Here is a 22367-nt window from a genome sequence, read left to right as displayed (position 1 = left end):
TTCCATTTCTTCACAAAGAATATTAAAGAAGGGTACTCCACAATCAAGATTTTTTTTTTTTTTGGTCTTTTTGCTATTTTTCTTGGGCTGCTCCCACGGCAAATGGAGGTTCCCAGGCTAGGGGTCGAATCGGAGCTGTAGCCACTGGCCTACGCCAGAGCCACAGCAATGCAGGATCCGAGCTGCGTCTGCAACCTACGCCACAGCTCATGGCAATGCTGGATCGTTAACCCACTGAGCAAGGGCAGGAACCGAACCTGCAACCTCTCCTCATGGTTCCTAGTCGGATTCGTTAACCACTGCGCCACGACGGGAACTCCCACAATCAAGATTTAATAAAAGTGAAATTATTAGTGCTTCATCAAGGGTACATTTTCTATTTTTTTATAATGATTTTTACTTTTTCCATTATAGCCGGTTTACAGTGTTCAGTCAATTTTCTACTGTACAAGATGACCCAGTTACACATACATGTATACATTCATTTTTCTCAATTATGCTCCATCATAAGTGACTAGATATAGTTCCCAGTGCTATACAGCAGGAGCTCATTGCTTATCCATTCCAAAGGCAATAGTGGGCATCTATTAATCCTAAATTCCCAATCCATCCCACCCCCTCTCCCTGCCCCTCCCCCTTGGGAACCACGAGTCTATTCTCCTTGTCCATGATTTTCTTTTCTGTGGAAAGGTTCATTTGTGCCGTATATTAGATTCCAGATATAAGTGATATCATACGGTATTTGTCTTTTTCTGACTTACTTCACTTAGTATGAGGGTCTCCAGCTCCATGCATGTTGTTTCAAATGGCATTATTTTGTTTCTTTTTTTAAATAATTATTTCCCCAATACATTTTTTTCTATTGTACAGCATGGTGACCCAGTTACACATACATGTACACATTCTACTTTTGCACATTATCATGCTCCATCATAAGTGACTAGACATAGTTTCAGTATTTTGTTCTTTTTTACAGCAGAGTAGTATTCCATTGTGTACATACACCACATCTTATTAATCCATTCATCCGTTGATGGACATTTAGGTTGTTTACATGTCTTGGCTATTGTGAATAGTGCTGCAATGAACATGCAAGCACATGTGTCTTTTTCAATGAAAGTTTTGTCTGGATGTACGCCCAAGAGTGGGATTGCTGGGTCATATGGTGGTTCTATGTACAGTTTTCTAAGGTACCTCCATACTATTTTCCATAGTGGTTGCACCAATTTACATTCCCACCAACAGCACAGGAGGGTTCCATCAAGGGCACATTTTCTAACTGCACAAGTGTGGGGGTAAGTTTCACAAAGACAGTTACACAGTTTGGTACCCCTGCCTTGATTCACACAGCAGTTTTACTCACCTTTGCTTCTGCACTATCAGTAAAAGCATCAACACAGTTAAAAGAGAAAATAATGTCTTAATATAATTAAGATAAGAGTTCTGGCCTCATGGACCTCTTGAAAAAAAGATCTATAGTACTTTGAGAACTGCTATTTCAGTGAAACAAAAGAGAAGAATTCAAAATTAGAACACAAGAATGGGAATTAATTTTTTTTTTTGGTCTTTCTGCTATTTCTTTGGGCCGCTCCCGTGGCATATGGAGGTTCCCAGGCTAGGGGTCGAATAGGAGCTGTAGCCGCTGGCCTACACCAGAGCCACAGCAACGCAGGATCCGAGCCACGTCTGCAACCTACACCACAGCTCACAGCAACGCCAGATCGTTAACCCACTGAGCAAGGGCAGGGACTGAACCCGAAACCTCATGGTCCCTAGTTGGATTCGTTAACCACTGCGCCACGACGGGAACTCCAAGAATGGGAATTAATCATTAAAAAAAAGCTAAGTGAAGCTTTATTTAGGCAAATATGGCTAAAAAAATAAGTCTTGAGAGAGAAGGTATACCATTTAACAAGTATAAATTATCACACACTTACATAAAACAGAAAATAGGTGAGGAAATAAAAAGCCCACTAGAATCTGCCAGACACTAGGTCTTATTAAGTGACATGTTCACAACTAAATGCTGTACTTGAGAGGCTTTTAAAGAAATTATGGCATATCTTTCATGAAATACTATATGGAATCATTTAAAATGAAAATGGCTTATAGTCCTTGAGTGCTTATCATATGTCAGTAACTGTCACAAATACTTTCCAGGTATTAATTCCTTTAATTATCATGGAAGTTTTAGCAAGTTAGTATTATTATTCTTTTACAAGGAAACTGAGGCACAGAGAAGGTAACTCACCCAAATTCTTTACAGTTATCTGATATAGGAGATGATCATGCTATTGAGTGAACAAAGCAGGTATGATTCCATTTATTTCATAATTTAGAAGAATATGCTTATATATAATCATAGAATTTCAGAGAATACATATAATGAGTTAGTAGTTATCTTTATTAGTATTATTACTTTTTGTCTTTTGTCTTTTTAGGGCTGCTCCCGCGTCATACGGAGGTTCCCAGGCTAGGGGTCGAATCAGAGCTGTTGCTTCCGGCCTATGCCAGAGCCACAGCAACACCAGATCCGAGCCGTGTCTGCAACCTACACCACAGCTCATGGCAACACCAGATCCTTCACCCACTGAGCGAGGATCACACCCGCAACCTCCCGGTTCCTAGTCAGATTCGTTTCCACTGCACCGCGACGGGAACTCCAATAGTTATCTTTAGAGAGGAGGATTATGAGGATACTCATTTTCTGGATTTCAACAATATTATATTTTTAAAAATGAGCATGCATTACTTTTGAAATCAATTAAGGCAAGATAGATGCTTTTGTTTTGAAAAACTATTATCAAAGCCTATTGCTTTAGCAAAATCTAGACCCCCAATTTTTTTCTGATGAAATTTAAGTTTGGTAGACTTAAAAAAGATGAATTCCTTTCAAGTCATGCATGAAAAAGAAGCCAAGAAAATAAATTCCTACACATTAAAAAAAAAAAAAAAAAAAGGTAAAGGAGTTCCCGTCGTGGCGCAGTGGTTAACGAATCCGACTAGGAACCATGAGGTTGCGGGTTCGGTCCCTGCCCTTGCTCAGTGGGTTAACGATCCGGCGTTGCCGTGAGCTGTGGTGTAGGTTGCAGACGTGGCTCGGATCCTGCGTTGCTGTGGCTCTGGCGCAGGCCGGTGGCTACAGCTCCGATTCGACCCCTAGCCTGGGAACCTCCATGTGCCGTGGGAGCGGCCCAAGAAATAGCAACAACAACAACAACAAGACAAAAGACAAAAAAAAAGGTAAAATGAAAGCAAGCGTAGACAAAGTAAGTTCAAAGTCTAAAAAAGCAGCAATTTTAAATTGGTCAGTTATATTAATCAATGTGAACAGGTTTAACTATCAAATTTAAAGAATGAATCTTGGATTTTGCTAAATGACAACAAAAAGAAAAGCAAACAAAAATCCAACCAGAAGCTGTTACTGAGAAACATACCTAAAAACACAGTAATACGAGAAAATGTGAAAAATATAAAAGAATGGGCAAAAATATAACAGGCACATACATCCAAAAAACTAAGAAGACTAATATTAATACATGACAAAGTAGAGCTAAAGGCAAAGAAAAGTAAATGGGAAAAAATGTTCATTTTACATTTTATTTTATTGGCCGGGGACTGAACCCGCACCACAGCAGCCACCTGAGCCAGAGCAGTGACAATACTAGATCCTAAACCCAATGCACTACCAGGGAACTCCCATTTTACATTTTAAAATCAATTTTTATTGTAAGAATATCAAGAAAATGACAAAAATAGCACTGTATACAACTCAACATCAAGAAAACCAAATAACATAATTAAAACCTGGGCAGAAGAGGAGTTCCCACTGTGGCTCAGTGGGTTAGGAGCCCAACTAGTATCCATGACGATGTGGGTTCAATCCCTGGCCTCGCACAGTGGGTTAAAGGATCTGGCATTGCCGTGTGCTGCAGTGTAGGTCACAGATGCGGCTCGAATCCTGCATTGCTGTGGCTGTGGTATAGACTGGCAGCTGCTGCTCCAATTCAACCCCTAGAGCGGGAACTTCCATATGCCACAGGTGTGGCCCTAAATTAAGGGGGGGTAGGGGCAGAAGAACTTTGCCACAGAGGAAATGCAGATGGCCAAAAGGCACATAAAAAGATGCTCAACATCACTAATCATCAGAGATTATAGAGTATGTTGAAAATAAGGGTAAAAATATTAATTATATTAAAGCTAAAAATATCACTTACACAGAATCAAAATTGACTGCGAAAAATGAAATGAGCTTTTGTGAGACGGTCAGTTAAATTAATATAAAAGCATTCAATAAGCAACCTCACATTAAATGACAGATTAGAATATTGCGATTCTTATTATTTCATAGCACAGGGCAAAAATTAGGTCTCTGGTCATAGAAAATAAACTTCTGGTTTTACCAAAAGGAAATGGGGAAGGGATAAATTAGGAGTATAGAATTAACAGATACATACTACCATATATAAAATTAACAAGGATTTACTACATAGGAACTATATTCAATATCTTATAATAACCTACAATGGAAAAGAATCAAAAAATATAAAAGTGAATCACTTTGCTGTATACTTGAAACTAACACAATATTGCAAAATCAACAGTACTTCAATAAAAAAAACTAGGCCTCTGATTTGCTTTATCTGTGTTCTAGGGATATTACTATTTAAATCACTTACGTGGTCTAGGGAGTAAATTTTCTTCTAGTGGGCTGCTGTTACTACTTCATTGCAAGCTCATCTACTACGAGTTTAAGGCAAACAGAGGGCAAGAAGTTAGGTGCACTGGTAAAGAAAAAAAAAATCATTTCAAGGGGCTTTGTGATAGAAGTGTTCTATCTCTAACACCCATAATCCAAACACAGAGTACATCAGGAAGAGTCTAGTTTACTTAGTATTATTTTTTTTAGATGTCTCACACTTCCTTTCACTACATTTTCCCAATTTTTCTCAATTTTTGCCTTCCCCACTCTTCTAAGTGGCTTTAATATGGAATAAAAACATAGTTTTAATAGTTTCAGATTTCCTATCTTTAATGGCAGAATCTTTTATATGCATCTGAAAAGTGTAGTTTGGTGGAAAAATTTACTATAGATGCAGTACTTCTTTCAGGCCATCAGGAGCATCTGAATAATCAACATTCAGATGGGATAGTTCTTTATAATATTTTTGAAGGTCATCTGGCTCCTTCAGAGGACTTTTTTAAGGCCTTTCTTCAGGTGAAAAGAAACATCTGAGTTCTAAGGCATAAGTACACACTGTACTGTTACAAGAAACCAGTGTCCTCAAAAACTACTTAAAAGGAGTAGATTAAATTAGCATACGTGTAACCACTTTGTAGCACAGCATGTAAGATAATACTGGACACCTGACTGACTAGACTCCACAGAACTATTAAACAGTAACGAATTCTATAGTAGTTGAGTTAATGCCCCCAATAATTCAGCTAAGTATTATTTAATCGCAAGTCCTACTCAATTGCAAAGTCCATAAGACTAGGGTGTTCAGTGTTTTTACAGTAACAGATGCTTTTGAGAACTAGATGGATGTTATGGACCCTCCTTTCCTACCACCCTTCTTTGGTCCTACTCTCTCCCCTGCTATTCAAGTTTAAAAGTCCTTATCTTAGGATATTACTTTGCCAAGAAGAATCATCATGGTAACATCAGTGGATAAAACAGAACCAGGGTTATAAATTACAACACAGCAATGGATTCTCCAATGTATAATACTTTAATACTCTACATGTAACTTTATGATACAGAAATAACAGAGATGGCCCAACAGAGAGGTAGCAAGTATGAGAAGAATAAAATAAACTTGCTCTTACTCTACATAGTTTCTACAAAATTAACATTAAAATTGTGCCACATCAAGTGCATCGAACTCTCAATATTACAAATATGAATCATTTCAAAGTAATGAACAACGAATGTGGCCAAAGAGAAGAAAAAAATATTCCCAATAAAAAACTGACAAACCACATATATCTTGTTTAAGGATGAAAATTACCATACAAAATGAATTCCTATGTTTTTAACGCAGTTTTACAAATAATTATGTATCTCTATCTCTGGGATTCTTAACCTAGGACTATTCCATGTTCTAAAAATAGATATTCAAATTATAGGTTCATTTTCATTAATTTACTTATTAACACCATCATATAGAACTAACACAAGTCAAAGAAATAAAATGTGAGCCAGAAAAAAGTAAGTGTACTGTGTAAGTCTTTACAAGTATTTTTAATCAATAAAATGTTAAGCATTTATCTTTCTAACTAACAAAAAAGATTTTAAGTGGAATCCTGCAATAATTAAAGCCCCAAATCTTATGGTATGTTCCTACATATACCATCTACAGATCGATACAGAATTTTTAAGCTTTTTTCCTTTCAAAATGACTACTTCAGGAATTTAAATTAGTTTTATACAGCCAACTTACTTTTTAAAAGCACACTTCTCTTCTTTGGAAGGTTTTTAAGAAGCAATTAGTCAGAAGTTAGACTTTAGTGAAATATTAACATTTTTACTGGTGGTATAAAACTAAAAATTTAATGAAATTTACATTTTTCTATACAAAGACAGACTACCAAAATTAAGCATATCCATCCACAACATTATACCAGTATGTCAATGTGGAAAAAACATTAATATGATCAAAGAGTAACTTCATTTTCAAGAAACTAATTCACGGTCTATAACTGTTGATTAAGCTCCTAAAAATCTTATATAGCCTACGAAATATGTTGTGTCCTGATCCAATGGTTTATATTCTTAAAGGCTGTATCTATAAATAATCCCATGATAGGAACAGAGAGGGGAAAAAGGAAAGGGGGGGGGAGGAGAAAGAAAAACTCAGTCCCTAAAATTACAGGCATGATCTCTGTAGAAATCTGTTGAGTGGGAAGAGGGGGCATATATCTTCTTAAGATTGTTTTTCTGTCTCCATTATACATGAATGACAACCTATAATTTTTCATATCTTTTAGTTCTGACAGAACTGCTTATTTCACTGTTTTCCAGTACCGTCACAGAAAATAATCTAAAGGTAAGATGATTTTCCCCCTTAGAAATTAATGTTCTTATTTTGCCAAGAAGTATAAAGACTAAAAAAACAAAACAAAAAAAACCACAGTTAATAATTTTAGCTGGGATGCATCTTCCTCCTTATTTGGGTTATTAATTTTGAATAGATGTGTAGAGACCCTCTATTTCTAATCTAGTTGTTTTGCCTGAAACTTACAGGGTTTTTTTGTTTTGTTTTGTTTTGTTTGCCTGCATCTGCAACATATGGAAGTTTCCAGGGTAGGGAACAAATCCGAGCTGCAGTTGTGGCGATGCTGGATCCTTAACCCAATGTGCTGGGCCAGGGATGGAACCCATGCCTCAGCTGAGCTGCAACCTGAGCCATTTCAGAGACAACACCAGATCCTTAACCCACCACATCACAGCGGGAAGTCCCAAAAACATGTATTTTTATATATCAGTTCAAACTTGTATGTTCTCCCCTGTCTTTTGCTGATTCAATTTCAATGCTTTATCTACTGTAATACTTAATTTTCTATTTTTTTCAACCTACATCTGAAACATTTCAATGGAAATAATGGGAAAAAAAAACTCTTCTTGAAAAAGTCAGATCAAATCGAATCCTTCCATTCATTAGCTGTAGGGATCCTGGGCAAGTTACTTAATTTCCATTTCATTAACTATAAAACGGAGATAAGGCCTACCTGCATAGATGTTAGAATTAAATTTCATGCATTTCTGTATGTGTATTAGTTTATTATGTGAGACCATTCTTGGCACAGAGTAAGTACTCAAAAAGAAGGCATTCTGTTCTCATTATCTCCCATTTTGAATCTGATGTTCTGTAGTGTTCATTCTCTCTATATGGCAACCAAATATGACTTCTTGGCTTCTGTTCTTTTTACATAGTTGTGTTTTTCTTAACACATTTGTATAGCTGTTTTCTAAGTTTTATTCATATGTCATGTACTAAATAGGGAAATAATTTATTCAGAACCCATAAAATTAGTTATTTGTTGTTTGTCCTGCACACCCTCCTTTTATCTGAACCTTCCAAAGAAAACTCATCCTGCGAAGAGTTACTGAATACACTGGCCAGCACTGTACGTCTCAAATGATATTAGCGGAATGAATTGTGAATGAACCAGTGAAGACTGTGCTAACTAGCCTTATCTTTCACTTCTAGAGCTGGAAACCCAGCCAGGTCACATGACTGGCACTAGGGCTGGAAAGAGAATAATTCCAGCACGCTTCTGGTGAGGATGACCTTTAACACCTAAACATTTTTTAAAATTCTCTTTCAGTTTAAGAATCTAAATTAGTTCCTGTTTGCATGTTTACAAGTAACGGATTCCTAGTTTGCAGAATAATTCTAGGCCTCTTGCCTAAAGGTTCCAATTTACTGTTGAGATGCTATACTTTTTCTTCTAGGGAATTTCATTCATCCTCTCCTCCTCTTCCCCTATCTACCCATGGCTTTCCATGCCTTATTTTTTCCTTAGAGTTCAATATCTTTTAACCAAAAAGATTGTATTTTTGGAACTGCTGATCCCCACACTACATTTTATATTTAGTCATGTATTTTAATTGTATTAGATCTCAAACACTTGAAGGGAAAGAAATGAAATTTAACTTCTTAGACAACCTAGTTTTGTAACTTCAGTGTTATGCTGGAGTGAGCAAACTATGACCCATGGGCCAAACCCAGCCTGCTGCCTATTTTGGTAATTAAAGTTTTATTGGATCAGTGATGTGCTCATCTGTTTATCTATCATCTATGGCTGCTTTTGAACAATAGCAGAGATGAACAGTTGTTAGAGAGACTGTATAGCTTATAAAGCCTAAGTGATAGGGGCGCCTTGATGTCCCTAAGCCTCCTCTTATGAAAGGATCTATATAAAAACAACACTAATAGCAAATATTTACTCTATAGTTACCATGTTAGACAGCGCTTTGTTAAATTTTACATTAACTCTTTTAAAACCTGGGTAAAATTTCTGGATAAAATTTCTGGATTAAAACATATGGGTATTATTATAATCCCTATTTTCAGGTGAGAAAGCTGTGGTCTGATAAAATCAAATAGCTTGGTCAAAGTTATTAAGTGCCAGGAATGGGAGTCAAACTCGGGTGTACCAGAACAAAAGTATAATCCTTCTTCTTCAGAGGGCTTTAAAATAACAATAAGGCTTTTTTCTAGGGACTTAGTTTGCGGCTAGAAGCCTTTCAGTTTTATTTGTTCAATGGTCCACATGTTTTTATTGTTACAAGTAATGCAACATTAAGTATAGGTTTTAATAACCCACTAATACCAATGAAAGAACAATGATGATTCTTACTTTTCACAAGGAAATGAGACTTTTACTGAGACTGTGCGGTCTAAAAAAATTTTTTTAAGCACTTTAAGTTATATTAGGATTAAATGTCATTTTAAGGCAATTATTAATACACATTTAAATAACCAAGTAAAGGGAATATTAAGACTTATTTAGATTTTACTGTTTTCCTCAGTGTGTAGTAATATTTTTACATGCCTGTGTTCAAAGCACTTTTCATATATGCAATCCTATTTTTTTAATTGAAGTAAAATGATCTACACCACTACGTTAGTTCCAGATGGATAACATAGTGATTTGACATTTCTATAGATTTCAAAATGATCACAATAAATCTAGTTACCAACTGTCACCATACAAAGTTATTACAATATTACTGATGATATTCCCCACACTGTACATTTCATTCCTGTGACTCATTTATTTTGTAACTGGAAGTTTGTAACTCTTAGTCTCTTCACTCATCCCTCCCATCATCCTTCCCTTTGGCAACCACCTGTTTGTTCTCAGTATCTATGCATCTGTATCTATTTCGTTTGTTCAATTATTTTGGTCTTTCAGATTCCACATATAGGTGGAATCATACAGTATTTGCCTTTCTCTGACTTATTTTACTTATTAGCATACCCTCGATGCCCACCCACGTAGCAAATGGCATGATTTCATTCTCTTTTATGGCTAAGTAATATTCCACTGTGTATAAACATACCACATCTTCTTTATCCTTTCACCTATTCATGGACACTTAAGTTGCTTCCCTATCTTGGCTACTGTAAATAATGCTGCAATGAAATTAAGAATTTAAAAATTCGGAGTTCCCGTCATGGCGCAGTGGTTAACGAGTCTGACTAGGAACCATGAGGTTGCGGGTTCGGTCCCTGCCCTTGCTCAGTGGGTTGGCGATCCGGCGTTGCCGTGAGCTGTGGTGTAGGTTGCAGACGCGGCGCAGGGCTCGGATCCCGCGTTGCTGTGGCTCTGGCGTAGGCCGGTGGCTACAGCTCCGATTCAACCCCTAGCCTGGGAACCTCCATATGCTGTGGGAGCGGCCCAAGAAATAGCAGCAGCAACAACAACAACAACAACAACAACAAAAGACAAAAGACAAAAAAAAAAAAAAAAAGCAGAAATTTACCAATCGGATGGGATGGGGCAAAAAAGAATACTCCAATAAAGGTAAGAACTAGTACAAAGTAATTCATTAGAAAACACTGTAGTTTAATGAAAAAGGCACTTGTTCAGACCAGGAAAACTGAATTAAAGTCCCAATCCTAATTAGCAATACAATCTGGGTCAAGCCCTTTGAGGTCTAATTTTTTCCTCATCTACAAAATGAGGGAGGCGGACTAGGTGATCCTAAGTAGTTTTGCTTCTAACAAATCCATGGCCATTATTACTAATAATAATGGTTAACATTTATTAGCATTCACCATATGCCAAAATGGTACAGTTTACATATATTAAATAGGTATCATCATCCCCATTTTTCCCAAGTGAAGAAACTCAAGTTCTGAGTAGTTAACTCATTCAAAGTAACCCAGTTAGTAAGAGAGCCAGAGCTGGAGGATTCAATTTCAAAGTCAGTATGTTCAATCATAGTTAAACCAATAATGAAATTCCACATTTCCTAAGGACAGGGAATCTGCTATTATGGCCTCTATTACGCTATGGGTAAAATGTTTATTATTATTATTATTATTTTGGTCTTTTTAGGGCCGCACCTGCAGCATATGGACATTCCCAGGCTAGGGGTCAAATTGTTGCTATAGCCGTCAGCCTACATACACCACAGCCACAGCAACGGCAGATCCTAGCCTTGTCCGCAACCTATACCACAGCTCACGGCAACACGGGATCCTTAACCCACTGAGTGAGGCCAGGGATCAAAACTGCGTCCTCATGAGTAGTAGTCAGATTCTGTTTCTGCTGAGCCATGATGGGAACGCTGCTACCTCTGTTTCTTTCCTTTTTTTTTTTTGATATCTAAATTTTTCAGATGGCCAAGAATTTAAACCCAAGTATCAAAATATTCTAAGTTCAAATAGAAACCTTTTCAAAATATATCATACACGTACATGTAGATCAAATTTTAACTTCTTGAAGCTCAAGGTTACATTTATGCATATTAACTACTGTACAAGTCTGTGGAGCTTTAAGGTAATGTGATTCTTTGTTCCTTCATTTTCTTAGGTCAGCTTCTGATGTTCTTGTTTCTTCTCTCATTGCTTTCACTAATTACAGGTCCTATACACCCTTGTAATATTTTATGAACTAAAAAATAAATCAAGTTGCAAAAAAAAAAAAAATCACTTCCAGTCATATTTCTCATTGCAAGGTGGCCTTTGATATGTTATCATAAATAATTCTTAATTATCAATTCAGTGCAATGTGATTACCTAAACACAGCTTTACTGCTTCAAATACTTTGACACAGAATATTGACCTACTGTACCATATGCTCCTATCCTAAGATACTTCACAAAGAATTAAAAGCTAAAACATCATGTCTTCCGAGCACATAATTCCAGTGTTCCAGGAAAAAAGAAAGTTTAATACGCTTATGAAGACATATGGGTTAAATGTAATAGGTTCCAAAATGCTCATTGCTTCCCTAAAATGACAGAAAAAAGGAAAAATCTTTAAAGGAACCCTCCTCCAAAAATTCTAAAAAGACTCTAAGGGAGAAAGTGGCTCTATCCCATTCTAAAACATATGATGAAGACACCATTAAAACAACTTAGTAAAGACAAAAAAAGAGTAAGAAATCCAAACACATATTGGAACTTTATGATAAAGATAATAGTTGAGATTAGTAGGTAAAGACAAATTACAATAAACGATGTGGAAACCATTAAAAAAAAAATACAAAGGAGTTCCCATCGTGGCACAAGGGAAACAAATCCGACTAGGAACTAGGAGGTAGCTGGTTCAATCTCTGGCCTCCCTCAGTGGGTTCAATCTCTGGCATTGCTGTGAGCTGTGGTGTAGGTTGCAGATGCAGCTCGGATCCTGTATTGCTGTGGCTATGGTGTAGGCTGGCAGCTGTAGTTCCAATTCAACCCCTAGCCTGGGAACTTCCATATGCCACAGGTGCAGCCCTAAAATGACAAAAGACCAAAAACAAAAACACAAACTAGCAGCTCCTGCTGTGGCACAACAGGATCAGTACTTGTCTTGGGAGCACTGGGACTTGGTTTGAGCCCTGGCCTGGCACAATAAGTTAAGGATCTGGCATTGCCGCAGCTGTGGGCTCAGTGGCCTGGGAACTCCATATGCTTCTGGGTGACCAAAAATGAAAAGAAAAAAAAAAAAACCCACCTAAAACCACAAACTGTTACTATTTCATGCCTTACTTCAAAATAAATAACAGAAGGATCAACTACCTAAAATGCAAAAACAAATAAAAACAGAAGTTCTAGATGAAAGACCAAATTTATTCATAATCAGAGAAGAAACAGGACTCTCTCTCTCTCTCTCTCTCTCTCTTTTTTTTTTTTGTCTTTTTAGGGCTGCACCCGTCGCAAATGGAGGTTCCCAGGCTAGGTGTCTTATCAGAGCTATAACTGCCAGCCTCCACCAGAGCCACAGCAATGCCAGATCCCAGCTGAGTCTGTGACCTACACCACAGCTCATGGTAATGCGGCATCCTTAACCCACTGAGCAAGGCCAGGGATCGAACCCAAAACCTCATGGTTCCTAGTCAGATTCGTTTCTGCTGCGCCATGATGGCAACTCTCTCTCTCTTTTTTGTCTTTTCAGGGCTGCACCCAAGGCATATGGAAGTTCCCAGGCTAGTGGTCAAATCAGTGCAGCAGCTGCTGGCCTGAGCGACAGCCACGTGGGATCCAAGCCACATCTTTGAACTACACCGCAGCTTGTGGCAACGCTGGATCCTTAACCCACTGGGCGAGGCCAGGGATCAATCTGGCATCCTCATGGATACTAGTCAGGTTCGTTACCACTGAGCCAACCTGGGAACTCCAGAAATAGTTCTTTAAACAGGACACAAAAATCCAAGTCACAAAGGAGGGAAAAAGTGATATATTTAACCATGTAAAAGTAAAGACCATTGTAGAACAACAAAAAAGATGAAGCCAATAGACAAACTCGGAAAATATTTGCAAAACATATGACAAAATATTTATATAGGATTCATACAAATCAATAAGACAGATCAATTACCTAATAGAAAAATGAACAAAAGATATAAACAGGAAAATTGAGAAAATGAATACAAACGCTAATAATGTTCTGATGTTTGATCTCCTCATTAAAGAAATGCAAATCAAAGCAACACATTTCTCACCTATTCAAATAGCAAAAATGCAGTGCTGTGAGGGAATGATCAGTCTCAAGCACTACTGATGTGTTTCAAAGTTGACAAAATTCATCTGAAGGGTAATACATATACAGCCTCAAAAGTTGTAAAGGTATAAATCGAAAGGTAGTAATGATAACATTGTTTACTTATAAAAATAAGCTAGAAAAAAATGTTTATCATGGAGCATTAAATAAATTATGGTATATATCCATAAAATGGAATACTATGCACCCCTTCAGAAAGGTGGGGATGACTCAATTTCAGTGTGGAACCTAAGATAAATCATTAAGGAATTAAAGAAAAAGCAAAGTGCAGAAGTGTGTATAGAATTTTTTTTAAAGTGGGGAAATGGGTGAGTAAATACGTTTTCCACTGTTTTTTCTGGAATTAATTATGTGAACCCGTTAAGAATGGCTAATTTTTTTCACGGGAACTGGGGCAGAGAGCCACAGGTATCGCATTTTCTAATCTGTACCTGAATTAATTTCACCTTTTAAAGTTACTAGGCATTATCTAGATAGTAAAAATTATAGGGCACTTTTTTTGTCTTTTTTATACTTTTGTCTTAAAAATACCTAATAAAATCTACATTTTAAAGAAACCACTTGGGTAGGGACAATGAGCAATGGGGCACTTTGCGTCATGTTATTCTATTCAATACAGCTGTATCTCTTAAATGTTAAGCATGTATTATTTTTAAATTTAAATCAGCTTTAATTCATTACACTTTAATTGATCTGCACTAGCTGATGTTTAAAATCTTAAAGCAGGAGTTCCTTGTGGCTCAGCAGTAACGAATCTGACAAGGGTTCATTCCCTGGCTCTGCTCAGTTGGGTTAAGGATCCAGCATTGCCCTGAGCTGTGGTGTAGGTCACAGATGCAGCTGGGATCTGCGTTACTATGGCTGTGGCGTGGTCGGCACTGTAGCTCCAATTCGACCCCTACCCCGGGAACTTCCCATAAGCTGTGGGTGTGGCCCTAAAAAGAAAAAAAAATCCCAACACAAAACACTGCCTATTACTAATGGACATCCGAGTGAACACATCTTCCAATGTATCTGTATTAAACTTTCTCTACTGAGGGTACCTCTATCTTACACGACCTCTTTTCAACTGCCCATTTTATTAGGAAAGTGAAAAGTGATCCCAATAAGGTATGCAATTTCTAAAGATTAGAGTTGATACTTTTTCTCAGGTTCAAGAGATCCTTTTCCCTCACAAGGTGAACAATTGCTGCTTTTCAAACCTAACAGAGTGTCAAAGGCAGGTAATTAGAATGGGGGCTGGAGAGGGAAGGGAAACCACAGAGAAAGTGGAGTTAGAGCCCTGATGTATAGTGTTTCACAGCAAGTGGAACAGAGGCGCATGTAAACAAGAGACTACATACATCAGACCTGCTGGAGACTTTAAGGTACTTCTTACCAACACAGCTCACAAGCATTCAACTCTAAGAGAGTTGGATCATCAAAGCTAAACACAAAGTTCACCTCTAAAAGTGGTTTCAATGGATAATTACCATCCAGCTGTGATTATGTTTAATATTTAAATACTCAATAACATAGTAACCTGAGTTATCTAGCATTATTGAGAAATCAAAGTCAATGGTATGCTGACGTAGATAGCAAAGTGCTTTGAAGTCAGAGAGACTGAGTTCATTCTCAGCTTCATTACTCAAGAGCTTGTGACCTTGGGCAAGTTATTTAATCCTTGCCTCTGGTTCTTCATCTCTAAAATCTCTACAAATGGGTTAAAAATAGCTAAAATTATTAACTATGTTCAGGGGTTGATGTGATAAGCAAATGAAATTATACTTGAACATCACAGGACTCAAATACATAAAGTTTTAAGAATATATTTTTTGGAAAAAGTACCATACATGTTTAAACCATTCTAAATAGGAATTTCAATACTTGTGAATTTTTGTTTCTTCTTAAGGCAAACAGACACAATTTAACTTTTTCTGTACTGTATAGGATCATAATTATCAATATAAATTGTACAATTATGTGTGCCTATACATACAAAAGTTTCCACAAACTATTAATCAGTTTCTTTAGAAACAGACCTTGAGCAAAGACAGCCCCCACAAGACTAAAAGTTTAGAGAGATGCTGTCTCCAATGTTAATTATTTCCAAACACAACAATTTTAAGTTAAACAGTTAAGTTTTTAGAAAATTACAGTCATTTTATCATGTCTTTATTCACAGTCGGGGATAATTTGTGCTTGCCTCTTGCAAGCCCCTTTCTCATTTTCTTACTGTGCTCTGCTAAGTTACTGTGCGCTAAGAAGCCAGATAACCATCTCAAGGCAGATTAACATGGTGTTTGATATATATATACATATATATAATATATGCTTAAAGCTAGACAGTTCTGGGTTTAAATCTCAGTTGTGTTGCTTCTTTTCTTTTTTCTTTTGCTTTTTAGGATCGCACCCATGGCATATGGAGGTTCCCAGGCTAGGGGTCGAATTGGACCTACAGCTACCGGCCTACACCACAGTCACAGCAATGTGGGATCTGAGCCGCGTCTGCAACCTACACCACAGCTCATGGCAATGCCACATCCTTAACGCACTGAGCGAGGCCAGGGATCGAATCTGCATCCTCATGGATACTAGCCAGATTCCTTTCTGCTGCGCTATGAAGGGAATTCCTCAGTTGTGCCACTTATATTGTGATCTTGTTAAATTACTTAACTTTCCTAAGCTTCAATTTCTTCATCTTTAAAATAGGAATACTTTTACATATATTGAAATGCTGTGGTAAAAAGCAAATGAAAATTTAGTTAAAAATCCTACAGGGTGCTTTGTAGCACCTAGCAATATAAGTCATCCTGTCAATGGTAATTCCTATTACATAACTCACGCAGGATGCTGAAACTGTAGTGAAGGGTAAAAAGAGTTTAAGTTGGAACATACGCTTTTAATGTGTGACAATCCTTGGCATGAAACTGGAGATACAAAGTTGAAAAAGGATATAGTGTCTATCCTCCAGAGGCTCACAGCCTAATTAAAGACAGACACATAAACAAAACCACAGCCATTTGATAAGTGAAAGAGTAAAAGCAGCAGCACTCCATGTGAAGTCAAATGCTTTTCCAGAAGAGGGGCTACTTAGGCAAAGAGGATGAAGAGCTCATCGGGCTGGGAGTGAGGGACTGTGGTGGACTGTCTTGGTCAAGGAGGACAGAACAACTCCTTTGAAGATATACAAGGAAGAAGCAGCCTAGGAGGTTCTGGAGCAGAGAGGACCTGCAGAGAGGCACATTTAGAAAGGCACGCAGAGGTCAGACCTTCAGGATCTAGTATTCCAAACCAAGGAGGAATTAGCCCTTTTTAAAATAAATAATGAGGAATCACAAAAGTATTTTAAGGGCAGTGAAGGAGGTTGGCTGAAAAAGATAAGATGCTCAGATTCATATTAGAGAGAAATTCCTCCAGCTGAGATATGCAAGATAACCAGGAAGGAGAAGAAAACTACGGTCAAGGAAAACACAGTCCAGGCAGTTAAGAAGCAGTAACTACAGTGAAGATAAGAATGGAAAGAAAGGAATAGATGAGAGAGACTTAAGAAAGGTAGTCGTGATAAACTCAGAAATATGGGGCGATTCCCCAATTTCCAGTTTGGACAAATGTTTGGGTCACGATGTCATTAGTCAAAATGGAGACAACAGAAACATAAACAGTCGTGAAAAGATGTGAGCTGAATTTGGAATTTATCTGAATGAAGCTATCCATTAGGCAGTTGGGAGCTCAAGTGAGGGCTGAATTAACCCCATGAAAGAAATTAACATAAAGGCAGAAATGGAAGACAAAGGCAAAAATAAGGTACCTAGAGGAATGATACAGATTGAAAATGGAGATATGAATATCTACTATCACTACTCATGAATATCTTTGTGGCTTTCACTTGTTTTCCAATTGGACAAACTGCTTAAGTGAGACGTTACTTATTATTTGCATGTTACTTTAAAAACATGTCAACTCCTCCATAGAGATCTGCTGAATACAGATGTTTACGTTTTCTGAGCCTTAATTATGCCCAACTTCTTCACTATGGTGCCAGGCCTAGCAAAGTGCTGGGGGCCTGAAAGATGCCCAATAAAAATGGATGAATTGAGTAAATAAGGTCTTTAGGTCAGCCAAAAACTGTTCAGATATTGTTTTAATAATACAGATGAACATCTAATATGGAGCAATCTAAATTGTTATTTACATGCTGCCTTTTCCATTTAGGAAACATTTTTCAATGGTTTGGGAACTCTGAACTTATTTTTCAGAATTTAAGAACTCACTCCAAATCAACAAGTTATGTCTGTCCATACTTCGGATGTCTGCAGAGCAGTCACAAGTAGGTAGAAAAGTACTAATAATGATTTTGAAAAATAGTAATTTTAAAAAGGAAAATACTAAAATGTTTCACCTAGAGGTCCACTCTTAGACGTTAACAATGTGAGAGATCTTCATAGGAATACTGAGGAGAGTGTTTTAAAGACTCTCATCCCTTAGAAGGAAAACCAGACGATTCTAAATGCTTATGTACTTTCTTGGTACACGCGTTATATAAATTTAGAAAATAATAATGATATTCATTCATAAACTGGTGATGAATAAGCAGAAAACATGGCGACTGAGCAGAAGAAACCATGTTTGAGGACTGAGAAAGCGAAAAGGCACAGGAAGGGAGTACTGAGGCAGGAAAAAAAAAAAAGGAGCACTAGTTTTTGGTTGTTTTGTTATTTTTCATTAACAAAGCAAAAGATATGTTAAGAGACTCAAGTTACTCAATAAGCTGAGGAAAAAGCTCAGTGGTCTGTTCATAGGATCACTTTGTAGTCAAACCTTTTTGGATAAACTTGTTCTTCTTACTACTTCCTTTTCCTTTGTCCATCCTTCTCTCTCACGCACATCTTTTTTATTAATGAGAATAGGCGGTATGGTAGTAAAGTCAAAATCAAACTGAAGAGAATGACCTAGGTTAAAAACTAACTGGAAATAAATTAATCCATTGTTACTGGCACATATTTTTCACAAAAATGTTTTTGTGTGATTGAAAACTGCATAAGTAGTCTGCCTGGATGTGGACCTTGGGATTGCCCTACTGGAAATCTTGACAGTATAAGTTTTCACAATTACAGTTTGGACTGTGAGCAGTTTTGGAGTCCAAGTTTTGGAGTCAACACTTTAGTTCTGGCTTTATTATGTGTTATCTCTGTAACTTTGGATTTCTTTTCTTAAGTGCCCTGCATCTCAGTAATCTTATCGGTAAAATGGGACTAATAAAAGGACTTAACTTCACCAAGAATGATATAAAATAGTAACAGGAAGACACTACAGAAATTGTGTCATTTTGTAGCTGCAAGTTAGGATGGTACTTACCAACTTCTCGTATTCCAAGAATATTTAACAACCTAGGTTCCACCATTAACAGAAAAACAAAAGCCTACTCCCTTCCAGAGCACTGCAGTGTCCCACCACTGGAAGCGTACCATGAACTGAAGGGTTCCTCGTTAACTTCTTTCCTTTCATGTTACACTGAAACATCCAGCGAGTCTGGGTTTCAGACTGCCACTAGCTAAGAAGGCAGTCAACAGTGTGTCACAAATCTGTCACAAATAACTAAGCAGATAACCTGTATGCAAAAAGTCTAAACTGTAATTGTATTAAACAGAATAGAAACTATCTGTAGCTTGCCTTGCAAAATCCTTTAAGTTTTAAGGAACTCTGCTTCTGCTTACTTGCTTCCTAACACAGATCTCTGAAGCAAAAACACAGAGCCATACCAGTGATCGTATCTTTTAAAATCTGGATCAGGTCCTCACACTTTCAGAAAGTGAGCAAGATGCCCTCCATGATCAAGTCAGAAAGCTATACTTTTTTGGATGCAAGATGTGCTCCATACTTAAGTCATAAAGTCATACCTTTGTTTTGGAAGATTTCTTTTTAGATCATCATCGTTTTAAAATCACACGTAAGTTCTCTCATAATTACAAATGGCACAGTTTCAGGGTCCAAAAGCAGGCCAGCTTGGAGTTTTAAGCTTACCACTCCATCACATTTGAGCTTAGGTTTGAGATTCCCTTTCATCATGATTTTACCCCCCAATACTCTGTGAATAAACTGCCTTGCTATTTACTACGCGTGTAAGCATTTCAGGTGGAATCCAGGAGGAAGATGGAGTAACTCAGTTAATATGCTTGTTTGAAAACGACTCAAGATATCTTAAACACTCCCAGGTGCTAACTGACAACCTTGCTACTTGAAGCAAGTAAGTTATTTGTTGTAGGGAGGGAGAGGAAAAGGGCCACACCCAAAGTTAAGACTTCACAGTGAAGTGAGACCAAGTTTCAGAATTTTAACTACTGCTATTTTCGGTACTCTTTTTCACGGTCCGTGACTACTTTATATTCATAACAGGCCCAAAGTCAAAGAAAATGTTCCTCTGATCCTCATCACCTAAGCTACTTCATTCAGCAGTCGGCGAGTCCAAGATGGAGAATTACCTCATCCAAAGAAAGATTTTAAGTAACTCAGGCGTAGGAGAGGGCCGAACCCAAATCATCAGGGCTTCCAAGTGACTCTGAAAGAGCGGGTCACCCCTTCTCCCCTCCCCCAAGGGGTCAGCGAGGCAAGAAGAGCCCGGCTGCATCCCCACGGCAGTTACCTGGCACAGAACGCGACCGTGTTTTGTGGACCCTTCTTTCAGTTTAGACGCCCCCTGCCTCCCCTCCCTTTGGTGTCACCTCCACCCAGGTCTCCCCCACCCCCGGCCGCCCCAGCTCCCCTGCCGCTTCCTCAGCCTCCTCTCCATCCCGCCTCCGTGCTCTCGCCGACTGCACTCATGCCTGCTTACCTTGGCCACGTAGTCTTTCACCTCATCCAGGTCCCCGTTTTTCAGGGCCCACATGAACTCCTTGTCGCACATCACTGCAGCGGGGCGGGCCGGTTGCACGGGCAGAAGACGAGGAGGCGGTGGCAACAGCAAGCGGATACCGCGGGGCCAGAGGGAGACAGGGCCGCGCGGAGCTGGAGAGGAGAGAAGGCGGGGTAGGCCGCCAGGCGGGCGAGGCAGTTGGCCGCTGTGACCGTTGGGGCGGGAGAAAGAAAGTTTTTTTGCGGCCACCGGGCCCAGCAGAGCAGGTTCCGCCTGACCGAGGAGAAGCCGGAGCGTTTGCACTTCCGGTTCACTCCCAGCTAGGACCCTCCCCCCACTTCCTCTTCCTCTTCCCCTCGGCAGAGCGCCCGCTCCCGACCCCGCCCCGGCGGCCGGCGGCCGAGGGCTCGGGGTGCGCAGGCGCGCTGTCGGGGCCGGCGGATGAATGCGGTCCGCGAGAAGTGTGCGGGGGCTTCGGGCCGGAGGAGCGGGTCAGAGAGCAAGCAGAGGGAGAGTTAAGGCATTGCAGACCGGACGGGGACGATTCTGGGCATCATAAACGGGAAGAACTTAAAAAAAAAACAAACAAACCCACAGCCTTGCAGGGCATCTTGCTCACCTTCTAAAGCGTCCCGTCCCGTAGGAATGTTTGATTTGAATTCCTTCCCTTCCCTTCGGTTTTCTTCCCCTCCGTCCCTCCTTTTCTTCTTTCTCCGTCCGCCCCTTCCTGCTCCTTCCCTCTTTTCCTCCAATATCAAGGATCCCTTGGGATCCTTCCTCCACTTCATGTCAGACTCTGCTAGACATAAAGGATATAGTTTAAAAAAAAAAAAAAAAAAAGGCATAAAACCGTCCCTGCCCTCAAGGAACGCTTCAGTCCTCCTGAGAACAAGGTAACTTCAGTGTGTTAGGACTGCGCATCATATTCTGCTGAGGGAAAAACTGCTTTTCTTCCGGATCAGCAAATGATCTTCAGGGACTAGGAATTAAGTTTGCTGCCATAGGGCAGAGCAAGCTTAACGGACCAGTGCAATTTGTGTTTTTGAAGTTTTGTGTTCCTTTGTTTTTAATGCTTTGAAGCTTCAGGACGGTACTAGTGAAACCAGTTCTACTCTTCCTTGAGTTTACCCTGGGGCACAGCCACCAGGTCAATTGTGCCTCACCCCTGGTGATCCATACATGAACATAGAGCCAATAAAACCTCTTACTGAAACTATAATATTATATAGTCTATTATTTATGACCCACTAAACAATTAAACCAAGCTACTTTACTATACTAGGCTTGCCATCTAGGAACCAGAAAACGGGCTGGAACCAGAATGTTTAGCTTTGAACACAGGACTGAGCCCTTATTAATTTTTTGTCACCTCGGGCAAATTACTTAACCCTTCTCTGTTCAGTTGTCCATCTATGTTAAATGGATATGACAATAGTGTTCAATGTATGCATATATATACATACATCTGTATAGCTATGATTTAGAAAGAGCAAATAAAGAGGATTCAAATCAAAAGAACTGCCAAATATTTAATACTACCTTGATTGTTATCCTGTTAGTTTTACTTTCTGACAACTAGAAACACGACTCTACATACCTAAAGACGATACATTCCAAGAAACAAGTCCCAAGGAAGAATTTCTTGGGTAAATCTTGGAGTTCCTATCTCTTTTCTGACTCACTTATGTGATCTTTGAGTTACATCCTGGTGACAGCTCTGGATTTATATCTCTAGCCCAGACTTCTCTTATGGGACCCATTCTTATATTTAACTTCTTACCCATTTGAATGTCTCACATTTAACATGTCC

General features: G+C 38.7%; 1 protein-coding gene across 1 annotated transcript in view; it reads right to left on the bottom strand.

Annotated features, from left to right (window-relative positions):
* The window catches only part of MTPN (myotrophin), a 63213-nt gene extending 42336 nt beyond the window's left edge, over nt 1-20877 (bottom strand). The window contains exon 1 of the mRNA XM_047763156.1: nt 20537-20877. Coding sequence (XP_047619112.1) covers nt 20537-20608 — 72 coding nt within the window. The 5' untranslated portion in view covers nt 20609-20877. The remainder of the gene's footprint in view (nt 1-20536) is intronic.
* Between the last annotated feature and the right edge of the window lie 1490 nt (nt 20878-22367).

Source organism: Phacochoerus africanus, chromosome 16 (genome assembly GCF_016906955.1).
Source record: "Phacochoerus africanus isolate WHEZ1 chromosome 16, ROS_Pafr_v1, whole genome shotgun sequence".
Classification (NCBI taxonomy): Eukaryota; Metazoa; Chordata; class Mammalia; order Artiodactyla; family Suidae; genus Phacochoerus; species Phacochoerus africanus.
Note: the sequence above shows the minus strand (reverse complement) of the source record. Positions and strands in the feature narration are given on the sequence as shown.